We start from the raw sequence: 21,291 nt of genomic DNA, 5'->3' as shown, positions 1-21,291 counted from the left end.
ATGCGGAGAAAGAGGATCTCTTTTACACAGCTGGTGGGAATGCAAACTGGTGCAGCCACTCTGGAAAACAGTATGGAGGTTCCTCAAAAAACTAAAAATAGAACTACCCTACAACCCAGCAATTGCACTACTAGGTATTTACCCAAGGGATAGAGGTATGCTGTTTCGAAGGGACACGTGCACCCCAATGTTTATAGCAGTGCTATTGACAATAGCCAAAATATGGAAAGAGCCCAAATATCCATCGATGGATGAATGGGTAAAGAAGATGTGGTGTATTTATACACACACACACACACACACACACACACACACACACATATATATACACACAGCGGAGTATTACTCAGCAATCAAAAAGAATGAAATCTTGCCAACTGCAACTACGTGGATGGAACTAGAGGGTATTATGCTAAGTGAAATTAGTCAGAGAAAGACAAATATCAAATGACTTCACTCATATGAGGACTTTAAGACACAGAACATATGAACATAAGGGAAGGGAAGCAAAAATAATATAAAAACAGGGAGAGGGACAAAACATAAGAGACTCTTAAATATGGAGAACAAACAGAGGGTTGCTGGAGGGGTTATGGGAGGGAGGATGGGCTAAATGGGTAAGGGGTATTAAGGAATCCACTCCTGAAATCACTGTTGCACTATATGGTAACTAACTTGAATGTAAATTAAAAAAAATAAATTACATTTAAAAAGTAATTTATCAAATGGAAATTTTAGGACTAGAAAATAAAAGAACTGAAATAAAAAGCTCAAAGGATGGGCTCACCATCAGAATGGAGGGGACATAGGAAAGAAATCAATGAACTTGAAGACAGAACTTATCTAATCTGAACAAAAGAGAAAAAACAGACTGGAGAAAAATAAACAAAGCCTCCCTTCCCTGAGCCTCAAAATGAACAGGGCCTGAGGGACATGTGGGAGGATAACAAAAGATCTAATATTCAAGTCATTGGCATCTCACAAATAGAGAAGAAAGAAAATGGAACTGAAAAAGTATTTTAGGAAATAATGGTTGAGATCTTCTCAAATTTAGAAAAACAACTTAAACCTCCATATTCAAGAAACTGAATGAAACTCCAAACAAGACAAATTCAAAGAAATCCACTCCAAAACAAATCATAATCAAATGTCTGAGAACTAAAGATAAGAAGAAAACCTTGAAAGCAGCCTGACAGAAATACTGCATTACCTATATGGAGAAAACAATACACAAGACAGCAGATTTCTCATCTGAAACCATAGAGGCCAAAAAGAAATGGCACATTTTTCAAGTGCTGAAAGAAAAGAACTGTCAACCTAGAATTGGATATCCAGTGAAATTATCCTTGAAGAATGAAGGGGAAATCAAGACATTCTCACATTAAGAAAAATTAAGAGAATTTGTCATGAGCGAAACTACACTTAAAGAATGGTTGAAGGAAGTTCTTTGCGTAGAAAGAAAATGATAAAAAAGGGAATCTTGAAACATCAGGAATGAAGAACAAAGAAAAAAGCAAAAAGATGGGTAAATACAATAGACTTTCTCTTGAGTTTTCTGAATATATTACAAATGGGGAAAAGTAAAGGAAAGTAAGGTTTCTACATTTCATTCAAACTGGTAAAATGATCATAACAATGAACCGTGATACATTATACATGTTATATAACACCTAAAGCAACAACTAAAAAAGCTATACACGATACACTAAAGACAAACAAAAAACTATAGATAAATCTAAATGGAAATCTAAAAAACTCTCAAGTAATTCATAGAAAGGCAGAAAAAGAAAACAGAGAAACAAAAAAATAGAAGAAACCAGAAAATAAACTGTCAGAATTGAGTCACAACGTACCAATAATTACATTAAGTATAAATGGTGCAAATATACCAATTAAAAGAGTTTGGCAGAACTGGTTTTTAAAAACGAAACAACTGTATTCTGTTAAAAAGCACAATGAAAATCAAAGGATTGAAAAAGATATACCATGTAAAAATTAATCAAAAGAAAGGAAGAAAGGCTTTATTAATGTAAGATAAAATAGACTACGAAGAGTGGCGAGGGGCAAATGGGTGGCTCAGTCAGTTGAGTGTCTGACTCTTGATTTTGGCTCAAGGTCATGATCCCAGGGTCATGGGATCAAGCCCCACACTGGGCTCTGTGCTGAGCATGGAGCCTGCTTAAGATTCTCTCTCTCTGCCCTTCCCCCACTCACACACTCTTTCTCTCTAAAAAGAGAGAGAGAGAGAAGAGTGACTATATTTTCAGTATATTTCACGTACTTCAAAGTAAAATGTAAAGTAGAATTCAGAGCAAAGAAAATTACCAGTGACAGAGACGGGCATCACACAATGATAAAAGGGCAAATCACCAAGAAGACATAGCAATCCTGAATGTATATGCACCAAACAGCAGAACTGTAAAATATGTGAAGAACTGCCAAAACTGAGAGGAGAATGGAAAAATCCACAATTATAGGTGAAGACTTCAATGCTCCTCTCAAAACAAATGATAGAATTCAACAGGAACTGGAAGAACTCATTATCATCCAACAGAACCTAATTGATATTTGCAGAACACTTTATCCAACAATAGCCAAATCCACATTATTATCAAAACAGATGCTAAGACAGATCATATTCTGGGCCCTAAAACAAACCTCTAGAACTGAAATCTGTGATATAATAAGAAATATATTTGTGGGGCGCCTGGGTGGCTCAGTCGTTTAAGCGTCCGACTTCGGCTCAGGTCACGATCTCAAGGTTCATGGTTTGGAGCCCCGCGTCGGGTTCTGTGCTGACTGCTCAGAGCCTGGAGCCTGTTTCAGATTCTGTGTCTCCCTCTCTCTCTGACCCTCCCCCGTTCATGCTCTGTGTCTCTCTGTCTCAAAAATAAGTAAACATTTAAAAAAATTTTTTTTTGAAAAAAAAAAAGAAATATATTTGTAAAATATCTGTCCCCGTTGTTGGGACAAAGCTCCAAAAATCCTTAGAATTTCCTGATAGTTGTTTTGTTTTGTCATTTGTAGCATAAGGGAGCTTATGCTAATGAGGTGACTGGGAGGGGGAGGGGACCCTAGATAGCCTCAGGATGGGGAAGATAGAGGGCTAGGACTTTCAGCCACACCACCAACCTCTGGAAAGGAGAAGGGATGGGGGGAGCTGGAGATTAAGCTCCATAAAAACTCCTGAACAAGGAGGTCCCATGAGCTTCTGCGATGGTAAATATGCCAAAAGACTGGCCCATTCCAGTTCTATCAGGACAGAAACTCCTGTGGCTTGGACCCTTCGGCTCTCACACTGGCAGAATTCAGCAATGAAGCCGTCCAGACTTTTCTTAGTTTGGAGAGTTTTGATGACTGATTCAATCTCCTTCAGAGCCAGAGGTCTATTGAGATTTCCTACTTTTTGTGTGTGGTCAGTTTTGACAGGTTTTGTTTCTAGGACTTTATCCATTTCATCTGCATTATCCGATTTTAGTAATCAGAGTCTTTCTTTTTCTTTCTTAACCAATTCTTACTAAAGGTTTGTCAATTTTGTCAACCTTTTGGAAGGCCCAGCTTCTGGTTTTGTTGGTTTTCTCTCCTGTTTTTCTATTCTCTATTTCATTGATCTCCGCTCTGAACTTTATTATTTCCCTCCTTGCGCTAGCTTTGGGTTTAGTTTGTTCTCCTTTGTCTACTTCCTTCAGTTGTAAGTTCGACTGCTGATCTGCAATCTTTTTCATGTTTCAATGTAAGCACGTGTAGCTATAAACGTCCCCCTGGGTGCTGCTTTTGGTGCATCCCAGAAGTATCGGTAGGTTGTGCTCCCTTGTTCATTTGTTTTGAAGTATTTTCTAATGCCTCTGTGGTTTCTTGGACGCACTGCTTGTTCAAGAATGTGTTGTTCAATTTCCTCTTGTGGCCGGAGAAAATACCTCGCATGATATCTATGTTTTAAAATCTACTGAGACTGGTAATGTGGTCAGTAGAATGTCCACTCCCTAACCCCTTGAACATGTGAACGTGTTAGCTTAGTAGCTGAAAGAATTTTGCGGGTGCAGTTGAAATAGGAAGAGTATCCTAAATTATGCAGGTGAGCCCAATGGAATCACATGGGCTGGCAAAGGCAGAGATCTTTCTTTGGCTGGAGTCAGAGACACAGCAAAAAGGGAAGTCAGAGGGACTGGAGGCATGAGAGGGACCCAATCACGTTGCGGGGGGAGCCACATGGAGGGAACAGGAGGAGTGTGGGCAACCTCAAAGAAGAAAACCCGGGTCCCCGGCTGATCACCAGCAAACACATGAATACCTGGTCCTACGACCACCAAGGAAGTGGATTCAGTCAACACCCCGAATGAGGTAGGAAGCAGATTCCTCCTCACACCTGACAAGGAACGGAGGTCTGCAGACACCTCGCTGCTGGCCTCACTGAAACTGAGATAATACATTCGTGTTGTTTTAAGATGCTAAGTTTGTGGTCATTTTTATGGTAGCAATAGAAAACCAATACAGGGGAACTGTCTGGGATAAAAACAGCAATGGGGGCACCTGCGTGGCTCAGCCAGTTGGGCACCCGGCTCTTGATTTCACCTCAGGTCACCATCTCGTGGTTCACGGGATCGAGCCCCGTGTCGGGCTCTGCACTGGCAGCACGGAGCCTTCTTGGGATTCTCTCTCTCCCTCTCTCTCTGCCCCTCCCTTGCTCACACACTGTCTCTGTCTCTCTCTCTAAAGAAACTTAAAAAATAAAAAATAAAAAATAAATTTAAAAAAAAAAAGAACCCCTACTACATGAGTTCATTTACGTAACTATTTAAAACACCTGTGTAGGTGGTAAAACTACATTGCAAACCAGGCAGTGATGGTCACAGATGTCAGAACAGTGGTTCCTGCAGCAGGAGAGACAAAGGTGTGAACAGAAAAGGGCACACAGGGGCGCCTGGGTGGCTCAGTCAATTAAACGTCTGACTACGGCTCAGGTCATGATCTCGTGGCTCATGAATTCAAGCCCCACATGGAGCTCTGTGCTGACAACGTGGAGCCTGCTTCAGACTCTGTGTCTCCCTCTCTCTCTCTCTCTCTCTCTCTTTCGCTGCCCCTCCCGCAGCTCTCTCTCTCTCAGAAAATGAATAAAACACTTAAAAAAAATTTTTTTAAAAAGAAAAGGGCACACAGAGAACTGGGTGTTGGCAGACTTTTAGTTTGTAACCTAGGTGGTCGCTCTACAAACATGTTTTATGCTCTAGTCTATACATGTACAATATCACACGATTAAAGAAGTTATAAAAATACTTCCTGTATTTGCAAAAACAGTGCCAGCTTTCTCATAGTTTGTTTTTATTATTCACTTACGTTCTACATTATGCCAGAAATAATTGAAGGTAGGCCTGTATTTTGATTCCTAACTAATAAGGTTTGGGAGCACGGTCATTCCTAAGATCCTTTTTTCTGAACAGAAAAACAAATTCACAGATCCACTACATAAGAAACCCTGGCAGTGGGGCCCAGCAATCTGGGCTTAACAAGCTCTCTTGGTGATTCTGAGGCTCACAGAGTTTAACGGCCACTGGATAAGTAACACACATAAATAATCCTTGTTATTTCACGGAGTAACAATTTCACCTCTAAGATCTTCTAGATATTGCTTCCCAACATGCTTAAAAGTCCAGTGTGTCCATACAACTACAGGCACTCATTCTATCAAAGGTTGTACCTGGCTGGTGTGCAAGACCGATCGGGAGGCCTGATTCAGATGCGGAGAGAAAGGTTTTGTGTGGGGGTTTTTTTGTTTGTTTATTTGTTTATTTTGAGAGAGAGAGAGAGCTTGCCTGCGTGAGCAGAGGAGGGGCAGAGAGAGCGAGAGAGAGTGAACCCCAAGCGGGCTCTGCCCTGCGAGGGCATAGCCCAACGAGGGGCTTGGGGCTCGGCTCGGATCTCACGACCTGTCGAGATCATGACCTGGGCTGAAACTAAGAGCTGGATGCTTAACCGACTGAGTTTACCCAGGCGCCCCTGTGGAGAGAAAGGTTTCGCACTCTTATTTTCGAAGGCATTTAGAGAGTGATCGAAGGGTCGTCCCTTCAATAGCCTTAAGAAACATTCCTTTGGAGAGAAGGTGGGGCTCAGAGGGGCAAGAGATCATGCCCACCACATGTGAAAGGCAAGACCCGTCACCAAAATCGAGGCCTCTGAAACCAGTGGGTAATTCCACTGCCATTGGCCAGAGTGTGCATCCCTGACAGGGATGGCCTGCCTGGGCTCGTGACCACCCGTGGGGACTCGATAAAACAAGCGACTTCCTTGAATGACTAAATTGACAGAGGGGCCCAGGAGACCTCCATCTATAGTCAGGGCTGGAGAGTCCAAAGACGCACAAGGAACACGGACTTTTAAGTCCCGGACTAGCGTGGCTCTGCAGGAGGTCAGAGGCTCGTGTGCCCCGTAGTCACACAGAGATGTGGTTCCCAACCTCGAGGTGACCACAGTCCTGAGCACTAACCCTCAGGCCCCAGCACCAACGTCCCTGTAAACAGTAGGCACTGTAAGGGGAAATGCCAACCCTCAAGAGCTAAAGCAGAGACAGCCAGCCCCTTTGCCCTCCCACCCGGAGGAAAACCCCTGGAAAAAGGTGAATTTTCCCCCTCTGCCAGACAAGCGGCTTCACCTCTGGAAGGACTGGAAAGACTGGGAGAGTCACTTTGCGCGCCGCCTGCAACACGTTGTCAAGGCAACCACGACTCCCAGGCTCCCGCTCTCGCAACGGGAATCTTCCCAACCAGGGTTTCAAGACGGCTCACTGGTCCCCAAGTTCTTTTTGTTTTAAGCTATTCTTTCAATTCTTCTAAGATTAAAAAAAAAAAAAAAACGTTAAAAATCTATCTTTCTGCTCGTTATTTCCTGGAGTTTACTCCTCCCTATCAGATGTCCGGGTCCTCTACGTAAACAAAATGCCATGGTCAAGGGCCCGCAAGTAGACATAATTTTCACTTTGTGATCATACAAATCACGCTGCCTTTGGAAGGACACTCCTGCAGGGATGGTCCAAAGGGCTTGTGTGTTTTGCACAGAAAAGAGGGTGCCGCGATAACCACGTGGGGGTGGGGCAGAAACACAGCCGAACAAGCACCAGCAAGAGTGCAGGCAGACGAACGCCGGCGGAAACAAGAATTTACAAGGCAACCAGGGCAACGGGCCAAATGGCTGGAAACTCATGACGTGAGGGGGTTGTCCTTCATTGTTTCAGGCGTGACAACAGAAATGTGAAGAAAGAAAGAAAGAAAGAAAGAAAGAAAGAAAGAAAGAAAGAAAGAAAGGAAGGAAGGAAGGAAGGAAGGAAGAAAGGAGGAAAGAGCGAGCCCCTTCATCTTCTAGCAATAGATACTGAATTCTGAATTTTTTTTTAACGTTTATTCATTTTTGAGAGACAGAGCATGAGCGGGGGAGGGGCAGAGAGAGACAGAGAGAGAGAGAGAGAGAGAGAGGGAGGGAGGCACAGAATCCAAAGCGGGCTCCAGGCTCTGAGCTGTCAGCGCAGAGCCCGACACGGGGCTCGAACTCATGAACTGTGAGATCATGACCTGAGTGGAAGTCAGACACTCAACTGACTGAGCCGCCCAAGCGCCCCTAGATACTGAATTCTTTACAGACAAAGTTATCTGACCTCTTGCTTGCTGCAAAGTAATTCAGAGCGGAGGGTAAGGATGAAGTAAGACTGGTCACAAAACAGCTATTGTTGAAGCTGAGTGATGAACGCCTCGGGGTTCTCTATGCCACTCTGAGCGCAAGCTGGAATTTTTCCATAATAAAAAATATATAAAAAAAAAAAGAGAGAGAGAGAAAGAGGAGAGAGAGAAGAGAGGAGGACAGCATTGGAAAGGAAAGCAGGGAAGTCGAGGGAAGAGGTGAGAGCCAACAAGGGAGTGGAAAAAGGACAGTGAAAGTGGAGAAAGATGGAGAAACCAGTGCGCGGGGTGGAAATGCCATGGAAACCCCAGCAGCCCCCCTACTTTATGTAGGCTGTGCAGCGCTGACAGATAAAACATGCAAAAGCTTGAAGGCACCAAAAGCCTGTCCTGGTAAAAATCCTGATAGAGGGCAATTCATTGGTGCCTCCTGTACCAGCCGGGAGACTCAGCCTGCCTTCCGGAAGCTGGGGAAGCACATTTGCGTTTGTTTCAATGGATGACTTTTTTGTTTTTTTAAGTTTATTTCTTTTTGAGAGAGACAGAGACAGTGTGAGTGGGGGAGGGGCAGAGAGAGAGAGAATCCCAAGCAGGCTCCCTGCCGCCAGCTAGAGAGCCCGATGTGGGCTCGAACCCACAAACTGTGAGATCATGACCTGAGCCGAAACCGAGAGCAGGACACTTAACCAACTGAGCCACCCAGGTGTCCCTCAATGGATGGCTTTCTTAGGGGGCAGTAATTCCCGAGTTGGCCTGGCCTGGCTGGGACTGATGGCCACAGCTGTCAGTCTTATTACTGGGCACAAACATTTACAGAAGACTGAACCCAGAAATACAAGAAGGAAATCAGACAAAGGAATTTAAAATCCAATGAAAATGAATGTAAATAAAACCTCCTAGGGGCGCCTCGGTGGCTCAGTTGGTTAAGCGACCGACTTTAGCTCAGGTCATGATCTCACGGTTTGTGGGTTTGAGCCCACATCGGGCTCTGTGCTGACAGCCTGGAGCCTGCTTCAGATTCTGTCTCCATCTCTCTCACTCCCGTTTGTGTGCTGTCTCTGTCTCTCTCTCTCAAAAATTAATAAAACATTTAAAAACAAAAACAATTCCTAGATCTCCACAGTAAAGAAACTCAGCAAGAATCAACTCTTGATTACTCCAGTAAAGGAGAATAAGAAAAGTTAATCCAAACACCATTTATGCCAAGTCCTAGAATACGTTTCCGTTTTGTCTTGTTTGGCTTTGATTTCACGTTGGAGTGTGTTTGGGGATTGCTCAGCAAGCACCACAGTCAAATACTAAAGCCCTCCTCTGGCAGATTCCTGACTTTGGAATTACTTTGAATCCCATCTGGCTTGAACTTTTTCCTTCTTATACTTGTCTTGAGTTTGAAAGCAAATCCTAGGGACAGCCCCTAAAACAATTATCCAGGTGATTCCAGATCAAACTCGGGCCCCAGAGTCTACTGCGATCAAGATGTATGGCCAAGGACTGTTCTAGAACCAGCTGGGGCCTCAGGGCACTCATGAGAAGGGAGGGCACAGAAGTCAGAGACACACTCGCCTTTAATTGGGTTATTTGTCACAAGGAACTCACGGGGCCGTCCCCTAGGACCAGTTCATGACCACCGAGGCCATCCCCTGAACCCCCGAGAGGAGAATGCAGCCCACACCTTCTCCACAAGATGGCTGCCGGTCAGGCCACAAAGCACACCCCACAAAGAAGCACATCCCTGCCTTTCATTGCACAGTTTGGAATTTATTTCCTCTCTAGTCTTCCCCTAAGTAGCTGTTCAGCCATTCAAATTCGGCTTTCGGTTTCTTAGTTTCCTTCTTCTCAAGATGATCCAAGCTGTTTCGGGAGTAACGTCTGAAAAAGCGAAACCCAGTGCTACGTTAACAGCAAAGCCCGATTCTCATTCTGGCTCACCAGACATGCCTTGATTCCAGAAATGTATGTTTTGTTTTTTTTTTTAATCCTGAGAATTAAGCGTCTTATGTAAGAATCCTGAGGCTGCAGCTCAGGATCATTCCTCCAGGACGTCTCACCAGGGAGACCATGCCCCTAGTTCAAGTTGGCTTTCTCCACCTGGCGGTGGAAGGTGACATTTCCCAGCAATCTTATCTTTAAAATATCCTGTTTAATTGTCCCGTTAAATGTCCTGGTAATCTGCTGAATTATCCAGTTTTTATGAGACTTTGGGAATGTTACTCATAAAGGGCACGGGTTTGCCTAGTCAATTAAATACACGCTTCCTCTCCTTCCTGACTTTGCTCCATATAACCGAACAGATTGTAACATTTAATCAAAAAGCAGTGGGGGCGCCTGGGTGGCTCAGTCGGTTAAGCATCCAACTCTTGAGTTGGGCTCAAGTCGGGGTTCCTGAGATCAAGCCCCTGGGAGTCTCTGTCTCCCTCTCTCTCTGCCCCTCCCCTGCTCGCGTGCTCTCTCGTGCTCTCTCTCTCTCTCTCAAAATAAATAAATACACTTTAAAAAAAAAAAGCACTGGTGGGCTTCTGGGCAAGAGGGCATCAAGAACACAGGCATCTAAATGTGTTTCCATTACTCCCATTAAAACGACCAACAGAATATAAAGATGGGGGACAAGATGACTGCATCAGTACTGGAGACAACAGTAGGTGCCACGGACTTGTGCCAAAACTGTTAAGGACTTTTGGCAGAAGGAACCAAACTGAAGAAAGGTACCAGAAGCCAAACAGCACAGCGCCCTCCATCCTTCAGAACCGACCGGGTTCTTGAGAAGCAGGGCTCTGCCACGTCTTACTTGAAAGGGCAAGGTCCTGGGGCGCCTGGGTGGCTCAGTCGGTTGAGCGTCCGACTTCGGCTCAGGTCATGATCTCGCAATCTGTGAGTTCGAGCCCCATGTCAGGCTCTGTGCTGACAGCTCAGAGCCTGGAACCTGCTTCGGATTCTGTGTCTCCCTCTCTCTCTCTGCCCCTCCCCCGCTCATGCTCTGTGTGTGTGTCTCTCTCTCTGTCAAAAATAAACAAACATTAAAAAAAAATTTTTTTTTTTAAAAGAAGTCAGGGTCAGGGGTATCTGGGATGTGTTTTACTCCTCCCACGTGTGGTAAAGATCAGACCGAAGGGAAAGATGCACCAGGAAAGGTGGACTCCCCAGGCCCGGAAAGAAATGGATGATGCAGGGACTAGGAAAGAGCTTCCGCTCCTCCTCCCCTCAGGCTGATGGATCCCTAACTTGATGTATCAGTCCAGGTCACTCAGGAAATACAGGAGAAAATCCGTGAGGTGTCTATGAAGAGACTCGGAAACAGACAAGGACAACACAGCATTCCTACTTGTTAAAAAGATTCAGCACAGGAAGCACACATCATAATTTTTTAAGAGCACTTCCTTATATTCTCAAAATTTCTGAACATACGTGGTCTGTGGAGATAAGATGGCAAAAGAAGAAGAAAATAAATCAAGGAAGAAGAGGCATCAGAAAGGGAATGGGGGACGGAAGGAGATAAGACAAAATAAGACCGAATCCGAAAACACAACAGCAAAATCGGTATGTGCGTTAGAAACCACACAAAGCAGCACCGGTTCGATGGAGACCGAAATCAGCGATGCGGAAAGCAAACATGAGAAGTTCTTCCAAAAGGCAGAGAAGGACAAAGAGACCAGGGAAATGAGGGAAACGAGGCGACCGAGAGAGGACGGTGAGCAGAGCACTCGGCGACGGCCGAGCTTCTCGGGAACCGGAGGCCACAAGACCGCCGCAGGGAAAGACCCCCGGCTGCGGATCGAAAGGGGTCACTAAGCACCGGACCAAATTCAAGTGAAAAGACTAGAACTGGGGTACACTCTGGTGAAAACTGGAAACAGCAGGGGCAGAGACGGGAGGAATCCAACAGGCATCAAATGAGGGCACCACGATGACGACAAGTACCAACACACCGTGCGGGCTGGTCTCGGGCTTCCCCGCCAAAGGCTGGCGGGTCAGGTGGTCGTAGTGACATCAGTTCCACGCGGGACCAAGTGGCACAGAATGGCTCCTACTGCACCCACCCCAGGGACTGCAAGGAAACCTGGCGAAATCTGAGTACCATTCGTACTCTGGTTGCAAGTTTCATGCCAGTTTCAGTTCCCTGGTTTTGATTTATATCGTAGTCCTACCAAATGTTATCACAGGGGGAAGCTGGGTGAACGGTACGTAGGCTCTCTTTGTACTATCATGGGAACTTCCTGTAAGTGTATAATCATTAAAAAAAAAAAAAAAAAAAGATAGTACATCCGGCATCAAGGTCTACTACAGAAATTTGAAAGAAAAAAAAAATTCCATCCCCCAATAAATTGCTGTTCCCAGATGAAAGAAAAGGAAAGTCATTCTCAAGTTATGAAGACAATGTATGAGGTCAGAAAAAGCAACAGTCAGAATTTTCCACAATTTCCAAATCCAAATTTTACAAATGGGCAGACATGCTCTGAAAGGGCTACTGATAGGGACTAAAACCCGTTAAAGAGCCTTCAATTTGAATAATGATTATAAATGTGATCTTGAAATTAGAAGCAAATATCAAACATAAAGTTTAAGAAATAATCCACGATCAGGGTGCCGGGGTGGCTCGGTCAGTGAAGCGTCTGACTTGGGCTCAGGTCATGATCTTGAGGTTTGTGAGTTCGAGCCCCACATCAGGCTCTGTGCTGACAGTGCAGAGCCTGCTTGGGATTCTCTCTCTCTCCCTCTATCTCTGCCCTTGTCCTACTCTCTCTCTCTCAAAATAAATAAACTAAAAATAATAATAATAATAATAATATATGATCACAAAATATATAAGAATAAATTAGGCCTAAAATCTCATATCAAAAAAAAAAAAAACCCTCTGAAAAATAGGTTTTAGAAAGTAGGAAGTGTCACTGCCTGCTAAGTTCCTTAGCGTTTTATTTTTTATGTTGATACTCAACATCAAAAAAACAAAACAAAAACAACTTAGGGGTCTCTGGGTAGCTCAGTCTGTTAAGCACCTGACTCTTGATTTCGGCTCAGGTCACGATCTCACGGTTTGTGACAGCAAGCTCTGGGTTGGGTTCTCTGCTGTCAGCACAGGGCCAGCTTCAGATCCTCTGTCTCCCTCTCTCTCTGCCCCCTCCCCTGCTCGAACTCTCTCTCAAAAGTAAACATTAAAAACTTAAAAAAAGAAAAAATGGCGTCTGACCCTTGATTTGGGCTCAGGCTATGATCCCAGGGGTCCTAGGATCAAGCCCAACATTGGGCTCTGCAATGAGCATGGAGTCTGCTTAAGATTCTCTCTCTCCCTCTCCCTCTCCCCCTCCTCTGCTAGTGTGCCCACGCGCTCACTCTCTCTAAAAAATAAAATAATAAAAACTTAAAGCTATCTTCTGGCAGAATAAAAAAAAAAAAAAAGAATTCGTATTTTTTAAAAATCTCTAGAGGAAAAAAAAGGAACCAAAATCCCGACTGTAGGACACCATAAAAAAAAAAAAAAAAAAGACACTTAAAACTATGTTTGAACGGCATCTACAAGGGATGTACCAAAAGAATTCAACAAATAAAGGCTAAAAGTAAAAAAAAAATAAAATACAAAAGGAAAAAAACGTATCAAAGAAACAAACACAAGACAGTATAGATGGCACTGTTACATCAGAAAATAAGAGGAAACCTCTGCTACCAAGTATTAAAACCAATCGTAAAGCAACTGTACTTAAAAACAGTTGAGTAATAAATATCATAAATGAGTCAAAAGAACAGAAACAGACTTAAGTATTATAACAGCATAAAAGAACTAACTTATAGGAGGGGTTTCTGGGTGGCTTAGTTGGTTGGGCATTCGACTCCAGCTCAGGTCATGATCCCACCACTCATGAGTTCAAGCCCCGCGTCAGGCTCTGATTTCGATTCTGTCTCCCTCTCTCTCTGGCCCTCTCTTGCTCGTGTTCTGTCTCTTTCCCTCAAAAAGAAATAAACGTTAAAAAAAAAATAAAAAATAAAGAACTAAGTTATAATAACGGTAGCCTTTGTTTGAGAGAGGGAAAGACAATACGAGCCGAGGAGGGGGAAAGAGGGAGTCTCAAGCAGGCTCTAAGCTCAGGACAGAGCCTGAGGCAGGGCTCGATCCCACAACCCTGGGGTCATGACCTGAGCTGAAATCAAGAGTCGGAGGCTCAATCTACTGAGTCACCCAGGTGCCCCTAAAGGTAGCTTTTTATTTTTTTAATGTCTTTTAATTTTTTTTTTTATTTATTTTTGAGAGAGAGACAGAGAGACAGAGTATGAGCAGAGGAGGGGCAGAGAGAGGGAGACACAGACTCTGAAGCAGGCTCCAGCCTCGGAGCTGTCAGCACAGAGCCTGACACAGGGCTTGAACACACAAACTGTGAGATCCCAACCTGAGCCGAAGTCGGATGCTTAACCAACTGAGCCACCCAGGCGCCCCTAAAGGTAGCCTTTTAAATTAATGAGAAAAGGACTGTTTAGAAATAAAATAGAAGCAATTGTTGGTTATTTAGAAAAAAATATTCATTCCTTATCTTATATCCTATACTAACATAATTACAGTTGAGTTCAATGTAAAACTTAAACCATAAATGACTAAGAAGAAAATATTAATGTATTCATCTATCTCAAAGAAGTTCTTTCCAAGGACATATCTGTATGCTAATAATGATCTCACTATAAACAAAATGCAAGGCAAATGGCAAATGAGGAAAAATATCTGTAACAAAATAAAAATCATTACGAAAAGAACAAACACTCCTTACCTGTGTGGGCAAAAGACACGATCAGATCATTCACACACACACACACACACACCCAAATTCAAACATCCATTAAACACATGGAAAAAAAAAAAACCCAAAAAACCATAACTCCCTATCATTAATAATGAAAGAAATACAGATGAAAACATCTATGTAGTAACTTGAGAGTATAAATTTGTATGGTCTTCAAACCTTCAAATACCACAAGCCAAATTACACCTTTTAAGCTTCCCTTTAAATACCTATATGTCTTAAAACTTATCCACGCTTTTCTTTTTTTTTTTGAGAATTCACATTAAAGAAATAATAAAATGTGTGTACCAAGATTTCTGCCCCAGGAGTAGGGGGTGAACACAACAGTCAAATTGGGTCAGTGGACTGGCCAAGCCCTGCCACTTGAGTGGCCAGAACAAAATGATGTCAATAAAAGTATCTGCATTTTAGAGCTTTTTTAGGAACCCAAAGAGATAATTATGGGTGCCTGGCCCATGGTAGGTGCCCATCAGACAGTGGTAGTGGTGGGGTGTATTTATCTGTAACACTGAACGACTGGTTCAAAATCCCTTATCTGAAATGCTCACAGTCAAACATGTATCAGAATTAAGGCTTTTTGGGATATCAAAAAAAAAAAAAAAAAAGGTCTAGGAGAGTACCTGGTAATCAACTATATTGCTATTTCTACAGGAAAACACAGGGATATTCATTCTAAGTGAGATAAACACCAGTTCGGGTCACGTTTTGCAATCAAATGAGTTAAAAAATTTTCAGTTTTTAGAGCTTTCTGGACTTCAGATGTGACAAAAGGGATTGAGAACCCATATTTATGATAGAAAAACATTAAAATCTATCTAAATGTTATGATAATAAGGGACAGGTTGCATAAGTTATATAGCTGTAAGACGGGAAACTATACCACTTATAAAAAGTCACTTTTTCGAAGAATATTTCATAAAATGGGAAGATGTTCATGAATAGTAGGTTAAAAAAAAGGCAAGATAAAAATATGCATCATGAATTCCACTTTGCAAAAGTAAATGACATAGATGTTTATAATTCTAGAATAAAAGATGCAGGAACCATACCAGGATGTTAAATCAGCCGCACTGACTCTATGTTCTTCTTTAGACTTTTCTGTATTTTCTTTTTTTCTTTTTTTTCTTTTTTTTACTTTTCTGTATTTTCTAATCTTCTACGATAATCAGGAAAACAATCCACTACTATCCTGAACCCTTTATGGCTGATGTCCCTGTGCAGGACTAGAGGATTAACACCTCTGCCCTCAAGGAATCTAGAATCTCATCTCTGGAGAGCTCTGGGCAGGACTCATTAGAACTTGATTCGGCTCATCACCTTATCTAAAGCTACCAAAAATAAAAAAATAAATAAAAAATTTAAAAAGGACTGTTCAAATGTGTTCGACTTTTGCTTTTTTTCACTGTACTCACTGAATCTCAATTATTTAAGAAATTGTTGAAGGAGAAGGAAAAGATCGCATTCAGGTTTGTTCCAGGCACTTCTCATGCAGAGGAGGGTGTGAACTTGAACTTGACAGGCTCAGCAATGCAAACCTCAGTCATTTTGTGGAGCAAATAGATGCTAAGAGGGACGGTGACATTGGAAGGGTCCCTAGTGAAGGGGCAGGCAGGAATCTCTCTTACCTAATAGACCATCCGTGTCTAAGGGGTGGCGTTTGGCCAAAGAGTTGAAGGCCTCAGTTCCCAGTGACCTGGGTGTTTCTAACTAAGAGCTGGTGTTCCTAACATCCAGGTGGTCTTCATGAACTCCTCCCACATCTAGAATTCTCCATCGGTTTAATATACAGTTTGAAAGTATTTTACACCAAAATGCTGTTTGTGACAGATTGTTATGGCTTATGATGAGACTCAATTTCAAACTTGGAACAAAGGTAAATAAATGGTTAATCAACTTAACACCTAATCACCTCAAAAAACCCTACTGGGTTGATAGTTCATCATGTTTACATAGATTCCAATAGTCTTTTTCAATTATTGCAGAGAAGAGGAGAAATCCTTGAGTAAAGCTTTTGACACACATAAATTCCAGCCGGCTGTGGCCTTAAATAAGAAGTTAACTCTCTTAGTTTAATCCCGCAGAAAATTACTTGTTTGCAGGCAGATTATCCTCTGGGAATACTATTTTTTATTTGTGGGGTGCTAATCTTCCCTCCCTCCCTTGCCCTCTCCCAACCCAAAGAGGAGGAACATGAAGTAAGTGTGCATCGTCCCCTGTGCAACCGCGACCTCCGTTAAAACAAAAACCTTCCAGAAGAAAGGGTGGACTTACCCTATCCCAGCTGAAGCACAGGCCCAGCCGATCAAGCTGCTTCCTCATGTGTTTAATATTACTGTGAAACAAAGGGAAGAGGGTTAGGTTTTCAGAAGGGGGAAAGCCACAAACAAACTGCAGTTTGGGAATGTGAAAGGAAGCAGCAGAAGTCTAGGTTATTCGAAAGGTTTCCAGGGGGCACCTGGGTGGCTCAGTCGGTCAAGCATCCGACTTCGGCTCAGGTCGCGATTTCACGGTCTGTGAGTTCGAGCCCCGCGTCGGCCTCTCTGCTCTCAGCACAGAGCTCGCTTTGGATCCTCTGTCCCCCTCTCTCTTTGCATCCCTCCCAAATAAATAAACATTAAAAAAAAATCTTTAAATTAGTTTAAAATCGACTGAAGAGAAAACCCCCTAATGTACAAATTGTGGGAATCCAAAAGAAACCTGGTTTAGTGCTTATCAGTCGAAAGCTAAAATCAAAAACTGTCCAATAATTGGGATAGAAGGAAAGAAGTGAACTAATCAACTTGCATATAATAGGAAATAAGGTAATGTGTCTTTCTTTTCTCTAGGTGATCTCTGCTTAGCCAGCAATAGCTTATTTTTTTTTGTTCTAGACATTTTGCAGGAAAGTGCTTGCTACGGACAACACTGGTGTCCCCCAGAAGTTCATAGGTTGAAACCTAACCTCCAAGGTGATGGTATTTAGAGATGAGGCCTTTGGCCGGTGATTGGGTCTTGTGGGCAGAGCCCCCCTGAATGGGCTCAGTGCCTTACGAAAGGGACCCCAGACAGCTTCTTTGCCCCTTCTGTCATGTGGGGACACAGAGAGAAGATAGCCATCTATGAACCAGGAGGGGGGTCCTCACCAGACACCAAATCTGCGGGCACCTTGGTCTTGGACTTCCCAGCCTCCACAACTACAAGAAATAAACGTCTGCTGTGTATAAGCCACCCAGACCATGGTATTTTTGTTAAAGCAGCCGACTGACTAAGAGAGCGCTTAATCTTCACCCGTTCCGATGAGGTAGGGGCTATGGCTATTGCTCTTTTACAGAGAGATAAACTGAGGCACAAAGACGCTAAGTAATTTCCTCAAGATGATTAGACAAGAAGGAAAGACAGAAGACAAGAAGGAAAGACAGGATTTGCACTGAGGTGGCCTGATTCAGGGCCCATCTTCTTTTCTTTGTTTCAAGTTTATTTATTGAGAGAGAGAAGGAGAGGGAGAGGGGGAGAGAGAGAGAGAGAGAGAGAGAGAGGGAGAGAATATGCATGGGGGAGGGGCAGAGAGAGAGGGAGAGAGGATCCCAAGCAGGCTCTGTGCTGTCAGCACAGAGCCCAACGTGGGGCTTAATCCCATGAACTGAGAGATCATGACCTGAGCCAAGATCAAGAGTCGGATGCTTAACCAACTGAGCCACCCAGGCACCCCCACCTTCTTAACTGCTATTTTCGGGTGGAGGGGTTGGTAAACTTCTTCTGTAAAGGGGCGGATGGGAAATGTTTTCAGCTTTGTGAGCCATATGGTCTGTCACAACTACTCAACTCTGCCCCTGTATCATGAAAGCAGCCACGGGCAATATGTAAGCAAATGGGTATGGCTGTGTTCCGATAAAGCTTTATTTATAAAATCAGGCAGGGCCAAATGTGGCCCATGGATCATAACTTAACGATCATTGGTCTAGTTTACGTCAATTTGGTGCCATATTTGATCCATTTTATTTGATTACCTTTTCTTCCTTCTTTCATCATTCCCATTTAATCTGCAATTAACCGTAATGGAAAAAGTGGGAACTGGGGGTTAGGAGAAAAAAGAGGAAAAAAAAGGTATAGTGGACGCTTTTACAATGTAGCGTTGGGCAAGATAAAGTGAAGGGAGGTGAAAGACAGTGGACACAGGCCCTGGAACTGCCCTTCTGCATCTCTAGAGGCATGGGGTATGGAAGGGCCGCCGATCTTTGTGAAAGAGGCTGATGGAGTGAGCCCAGAACATTCCACTGGGTTCTGGTACGAGGGATGGGCACTGCTGGTACGCGTATATGTGGAAGCCTGAGGCACAGGTGGGATTGGGAGTGTGTCCCCCCCTTGGAGAAAGCCATACCCAAAATATATTGGCCATATATTTCTACATTGAATGCCTAAGTTCCTCTTGCTCTAGCACGGCGAAGGCAAAAATTAACAGAATTTTCAGAGAAAATTACAGTGTGGGACTCAGACACAGCTCACACTATGGTCAAGAAGATGAGAAGCATTGTAGACATTGAACAAACGCAACCCTCTCCTTCTTTTGCCTCCCAAATGCAAATCCTCAGGGGAAGAATAACTTTGCAAACAACAAAGCATCAGACGGAACACATCAATGAATACCCAAAACCTTCTTTGTCATTTCCTAGCAAAGAATACAGCAGGCTAAAAGCCAAACGCCAATATACACGACGCTGTTTATCGCCTGGCAGACTGCAATGCTTTGTTTGCTTGGCTCTCTGTTTCTCATACCCAGATTAGTACACATGTTTAAGGTTTCTGTGTGTGTTTGAATACGCCTATAAATACATACCTTTGCGTCCAACTTTCTGGATGTAGATTCCGCTCGATTGCTGCATTTTCGGCAGGCAGTCCAAACGCATCCCATCCCATGGGGTTGATGACCTAGCACCCAGAAGAGAAACATCGGTCATGGCAGATTGCTAGAACCTCTATCAAAAAATAAATAAATAAAAATAAATAAATAAATAAATAAAACCTCTATCAGCACTGTCTTCTGGGCAATAAATAGGCGTTCTCTCCTACTAACATATCCCTTTCTGGATGATTCCAAACGATGCTTTTGAAAGCCAGTTGGCTACTATGACGTATGCAGAGGAGAGAATTTAGAAGGTTATATACTGTGGTGCCAACAGCAATTTTCTCTGAGTGGACTATTTTTCGTGACTACGCTTTCCTTCCTTCTTCTTCTGGTCTGTATTGTCTCTAATGAAACCAAGCTGCTTTCCTGAAATTAGAGTTTCTTGTGATTTCAAAAGTATGTACATGTAAAAAGGTACAGGCCTTTAAAATGCTCACCTCATATTAGTATCTTCCACTTAAGGAGCCGTGCTGTCCGATATGGTAGCCACTAGCCACGTGCCGTTGTATAAATTTAAACTTAAATTAATTAAAATGAAAAATTCAGTTCCTCAGTCGCACTAGCCACCTCGCAAGGCTGCAGCAGCCACTTTGAATCACTTCCTGTGAGATGTTCCCATTCTCTGAAGAACAGGGAGGCCTAAAATCTTAGAGCTCAAAAAGGTTTCTGAGATAGGTCCTCCACTGCCGCCCCCCTTTAATGTGACAGTTTAAGTAACTGTGGCCCAGCGAGAGTGAGCAGCCTCCCTAGATCACACCAGGAGTGATTGACTACCTTAGGCCAGGATGGGCCAGTAAAGCATCCATTTCGGCAAATGGACAACCCGTTACGTAGCTCAGCTCGCAGCTTCCACACCAAGTTCCGTCAACCTGACTTACGTGCTGTGAACAGGAACCATGGCTTGACACACGTACTGTGGTACCAAGGGACAGTCTCGCTTGTGGTCATACACACGACCTGAGCTTTTGTTCACACACATTTCCTCGGGACAGTGACCAATACTCGGAGGCATTTACTGCCACTACCTCATCACGCGTGAGCATCAAAACAGGACATTTTCCACGAGAGAAATAGGTCTGGTTTTCTTTTATTAAAAAAAAGTATCCCTGGGGCGCCTGGGTGGCTCAGTCGGTTAAGCGGCCGACTTCGGCTCAGGTCACGATCTCGCGGTCCGTGAGTTCGAGCCCCGCATCGGGCTCTGTGCTGACAGCTCGGAGCCTGGAGCCTGTTTCGGATTCTGTGTCTCCCTCTCTCTGACCCTCCCCCGTTCATGCTTTGTCTCTCTCTGTCTCAAAAATAAATAAACGCTAAAAAAAAATTAAAAAAAAAAAAGTATCCCTCTGATATTTGGAGTAATGCATTTTCACCATAAATAACCGGGTACACAGAGAAAAATATTCAGGAGAAAACAAAACTCACTTGTAACTCTACCATACAGCCATACATAACCAGTTAAATTTGGCAAATTTATATCCAATTTTTAGAGATCAGGATCATATTATTTACGTATGGGTTTTTTGTTTGTTTGTTTTAGCTCTTATTTCTTTCCCACCATGCACCTGGAGCTTTCTTCCATCTTTCTGTCTGGCACGAGAACTCTCTGAAGTGCACATGAGTATCGCCCATGACCATCTCTGCCTCGGGTCCTTAGGCACCCATGACTTGAAGTGTCCCTAACTGGACTCGTCTCCCCTCCCAGCCACCAGATCTGTTCTCCCCCTAGCCCCACTTAACAGGAAGCAGGAAGCAAACAGGCATGCCCCTTCCAGGGAGTAGAGCCACTTGTCTTACAGTCCCCATTCTGCTGGGCACATTACTTTTTAAATGGATTTTAGGAGTCTGCTGGAATCATTCCATCTAAAGACAAAGACCATGCACCTAACCCAAATCAGAGCCGCTCAAACCCCTCTGGCTAGTGAGTGGGAAATGCCTGGAGAGGCTCGCTCTTCAGGAGACTGTGTGGCCG

General features: G+C 43.5%; 1 protein-coding gene across 11 annotated transcripts in view; it reads right to left on the bottom strand.

Annotated features, from left to right (window-relative positions):
* LARS2 (leucyl-tRNA synthetase 2, mitochondrial) overlaps positions 1-21,291 on the bottom strand; it is a 188,454-nt gene that overhangs the window by 121,377 nt on the left and 45,786 nt on the right. For all 11 annotated transcript variants that reach the window (XR_008420593.1, XR_002071834.2, XM_053898226.1 and 8 more), the window contains 2 exons: positions 19,257-19,348; positions 16,715-16,775 (listed from right to left, as the gene is read on the bottom strand). Coding sequence is in view for 9 of the 11 variants with exons in the window: in XM_053898226.1 (XP_053754201.1) it covers positions 16,715-16,775; positions 19,257-19,348 (153 nt within the window). In the remaining 2 variants the exon portion in view is untranslated. The remainder of the gene's footprint in view (positions 1-16,714; positions 16,776-19,256; positions 19,349-21,291) is intronic.

This window comes from Panthera pardus, unplaced genomic scaffold (assembly GCF_024362965.1).
Source record: "Panthera pardus isolate Hobbes unplaced genomic scaffold, ASM2436296v1 HiC_scaffold_8, whole genome shotgun sequence".
In the NCBI taxonomy this organism is placed as follows: Eukaryota; Metazoa; Chordata; class Mammalia; order Carnivora; family Felidae; genus Panthera; species Panthera pardus.
This window is presented reverse-complemented; position numbering and strand designations above follow the sequence as displayed.